General features: G+C 34.2%; 1 protein-coding gene across 1 annotated transcript in view; it reads right to left on the reverse strand.

The window, feature by feature from the left end:
• Window positions 1-1,193: 1,193 nt before the first annotated feature.
• The window catches only part of LOC111381860 (protein DETOXIFICATION 32-like), a 17,421-nt gene continuing 14,499 nt past the window's right edge, over window positions 1,194-4,115 (reverse strand). Inside the window, exon 3 of the mRNA XM_023005707.1 lies at window positions 1,194-1,208. Within this exon, the coding sequence (XP_022861475.1) occupies window positions 1,194-1,208 (15 nt within the window). The remainder of the gene's footprint in view (window positions 1,209-4,115) is intronic.

Raw genomic sequence — 4,115 nt, forward strand, 5'->3', positions numbered from 1 at the left:
AATTGTAGCTTATAATGTGAAGAAAAAATCACGAAGTATGTCATAATTGTAGACATAACGATCTTATTTGGGGATTGCCCAAATAAACGCCCATGCCAATTGTGTAAACATGAATTTGTGAAGGTGTTTTTAGGTGGAGAAGGATACTGAGAAAAAAAAGGTAATTTGTTCAATTGTTGCAACGCGAACTGTGGATATTGGGAGTGGGTTTGAGCAGGTAAAACAAATAGTGAATCAACAGAAATCGTTGGCAGTACCTCCACTAACCCTGTGGATAATGAATTAGTTCAAGATGTCTTTGGCATGCTTGAAATCATGTGTCGGCTAACTTAGGAAAAAGATGTGGAAAGAGGAAAAGCGATTGCAAAAGAAGATAAGAAATGAAAGGGTGCCTAATTTGTAGTTGTTAATTTAATCAAATTGTTATTTTAAGACTTTATTGGGATGCCTACCATGTGGTTAGTGTTTTACGTGAAATTTACATGAATTAAAGTTTACCTATACCTCTGTAACCTACGAGAACATTTTACCAGCAAATCACATAAAAACGTAGAGGTCTATAGCTAAAAAATATTTTCCATTGATAGATTAATGTGCTAAACACAATTCATTAGCTACTAAACAAGTAGAGTACTATAGCTAAAAACACAACTTCAAATCATAGATTAATGAGTTAAATTCAATAGGATAACATTGTTCATAAGCAAGTTCCTACATCAAATTGTTGTGAACGTTACAATAACTAATTCAAACATCCTAAAATAACATCAAATTAGGATAACATTGAAACTCTATGTTAGAACCTATTGCCAAAAAAGTTCGAAATCAACAGAGCAATATCATACATCTCGATCCGGTAAACATGGCTAGTAGTTCGGTATGGCCTAAATTCCTATACAATATGAACATTATTACACAAACAATAAAGATGTAGTCAGTGGGGTAAACTTGTTTAACCACATACATTACCTTGACCATGATTTGCAATCGACGGAATCAAACTTGAGGATTGTAGTTGTTGTATAAATGTAATACTTTGGTTGTCACCCTATATGAAATAACTAGGTTCAATAGAAAGGCAACTAAATCAAATAAATATGCTAACCATTAGTAGCTGCGTAGATGATAACGGTATAGTCATAGAATATTGTGCTTGTTGAGGTGTTTGAATGATGTTTGCACCATCTCCCATGTTACTTGGACATGCCCTATCTCTTTCCTTTGTTTGAATTTGAACTTCTTTACATAACATCCCAACTACTTAATTATGCGTGCTTAAAAAATTACATTATTTGTAACATAACGGTGAAACATATCTTTACTTCATTTAAAACTCGATTCTAATGGGCTCTTCTACACTACTGGTGCCAAAATCCTATGTTGCTCTATACTAAGAGGCTATCTGGGTCATATACAAGGACATAACATTACTCATGGGACTTGAATTCGATGTCATCATCTCTTTACATTGATATTCGATCTACTCCAATAGTTTAGTAGACATCATCTGCAGACAGTCTACCAACTTCACAAAAGATTGACACAATTTGTCATACATCAATTGTCCAGGAGTATTAACCAATCCATCATTGTTCACTGCGACTCTTAAGTAGGCTTTACTCACATCTCTCCACCATCTCCGTAAGATATATCTGTCAGGTGGTACTTTGACATCATTATGGATTAACACTATGATTGCATGCCTACATTGTATTCTTCAAAACTCAAATAAGTGGTAACTGCACATAATTTCACACTTTTCTGGTTGAAATGAGACAAGTAACTTTTTTCCTCGAACGCTCATTGTGTATGACATCCTTGTGTACTTTATACGTCATCTCGAAACATCCCTCAAAAGCATATATGAGGTTACAATACACTTTTCCAATAAACTCCTTCTGAACTTCTCTAAATTTTGAAATGGAGTAAACTGCCTAAATTGCTTCTCCATTTCATAACTTGTTACACATGGTACCATTTATGATTAAGACTTGGCTTGGAACTCCTTCTCAATTTTATTTATCAAAGCTTGTCCATACTGTTCAACAAATTGCTTCAATAATGTCTTCGAATGTATTACCCATTGAAAAACGCACTCATACTTTCACTTTGTTGGGTTATTGACACCCCTGCCAAGAATGTGGTTTTGAAATAGCAATGAACCCAATAGCATTTGTTATCGTACAGTCCTAATAACCAATCATTATCATGCAATTCATATATATCGACCATCGCCCTCTAGCCTTCTTCAAATTGTTCAAGAGATTGAGAATCATAAACCAATCTATATATAGTCCGAAATATAGAACTCTTATTCACATGGCATCGAAACTTTTTTGGTAACTTCTTCACTATATGCCACAAACGCCATCTATGCTTCGTATTTGGAAACATGATCTAAATTGCATTTTGCGTGTCCCTATCCTGATCAAAAATTATCTCATGGGTAGCTTGACCATGGATGCATTGCAGTCATGTCCTAAATAGCCATACAATGTATCTGTATGCTCATTCAACACCAAGCTACATCCGAGTAGTGTTAATTGTCCGTGATGATTTACTCCAACAAAAAGGACAAATGACATGTCATTCCTATTAGTAAGGTAAATGCTATCAACTGTGACAATATCGCCGAAGTCTTTATATGCTTGTTGACTCTTATTATCTTCACAAAAAACATTCTTTAGCCTCGACTCATTGTCTAAATCCATACTAAAGTAAAACCTCAAGCAATTTGCTTGCATTTTTGAAAAGTAAGATTGTATTACTACGGTGCCTCCTTTTCCAAGTTTTAACCGCCAAAGAATCGATTGTAGTATTGTTTCTTTTCCCCTCCTGACTACATGCCAACATAACATATCACATAACTTTGTCATCGTAATTTTTCAAATTTTTTTATCTAACTTGGAAACTATGTTGTACACATATCCTTTTGTAAAAATTGAACAGCTCATTTTCATCATTGAACTTCCTACCCACCTGAGGAACACGTGTACCATCACCGCCTAAAATTTCATCTTTGAAGCATAGTACTGTAGCGTCACGAAGGAAGAAAGATTACATATTTTCATGACAAAGACTCTTTAACACATTTCATTTATTATATAATCAGAAACTACAAAAGCAAACCATTATGGAGAAAGGAAGTTACCTTTGTTTATCACCATCTTTGAGTGAATGACAATGAGTCGATCGAACTGAACCCGCGATGTCAATTTCAACGGGATTGGTCGGTGGAAGCCTTAGACGGATGTCGAATGGTGGCGCCAAAAAGGGAAAATGTGGCTGAAGGTTTCTCAAATTTTAGGAGAAAAGATATGGCGCCTAATTGAAAATGAAAAGGGATTGGGCAGGTTTGCATACCACTCATATCCATTTTTTAAAAACAAATGCCACATCAATCTGTGAGATGGAGTTTAAATCATTACAAATAACAAAATTCTTAAAAATAAATAAATAAAATCCTCAGTTTAGCAAGAAAAACAATGTCTTTTTATAATAAAGTTTGGACGTTCTTTCTACCTATCTAGTCCTATTTGATGTAAATTCAAATCAAATTAGCAAATTTAGATAAAAGTTAATAAATTATGTGATTGAAAAATTGAGTTTCATAAAATATATGATTAAAGTTATTTGTTGATTTTGAGTTAAATTAAAATTTCTATTTTTATAAAACAAGGGCTTAATATTATCACGAGAATCCAAGTTATGTTTGTTTATTTGATAAAAGGGTAATTTGATGAGTTATGTTCCCATGGATACTACCTTTAAAATAATTGAGATAACATCTATCTTCTTGAATTTTGTACCATTAGTTATTGGTAATTTTTCTTTAGGGTAATTGGCACAAAACGTCCCTACCTTTCAAGTCTATTGTGGAAAACGTCCCTACCTTTCATTTTTTGGCATTTTTGCCCTCATTTCAACCTTTCTTTGCGCTGGACGTCCTTCCGTCCATATTCCGTTAGTTTTTCCGTTAATTAAAGGGTAATTGGCACAAAACGTCCCTACCTTTCAAGTCTATTGTGGAAAATGTCCCTACCTTTCATTTTTTGGCATTTTTGCCCTCATTTCAACCTTTCTTTGCGCTGGACGTCCTTCCGTCCATATTCCGT

This window comes from Olea europaea, unplaced genomic scaffold (genome assembly GCF_002742605.1).
Source record: "Olea europaea var. sylvestris unplaced genomic scaffold, O_europaea_v1 scaffold2387, whole genome shotgun sequence".
In the NCBI taxonomy this organism is placed as follows: Eukaryota; Viridiplantae; Streptophyta; class Magnoliopsida; order Lamiales; family Oleaceae; genus Olea; species Olea europaea.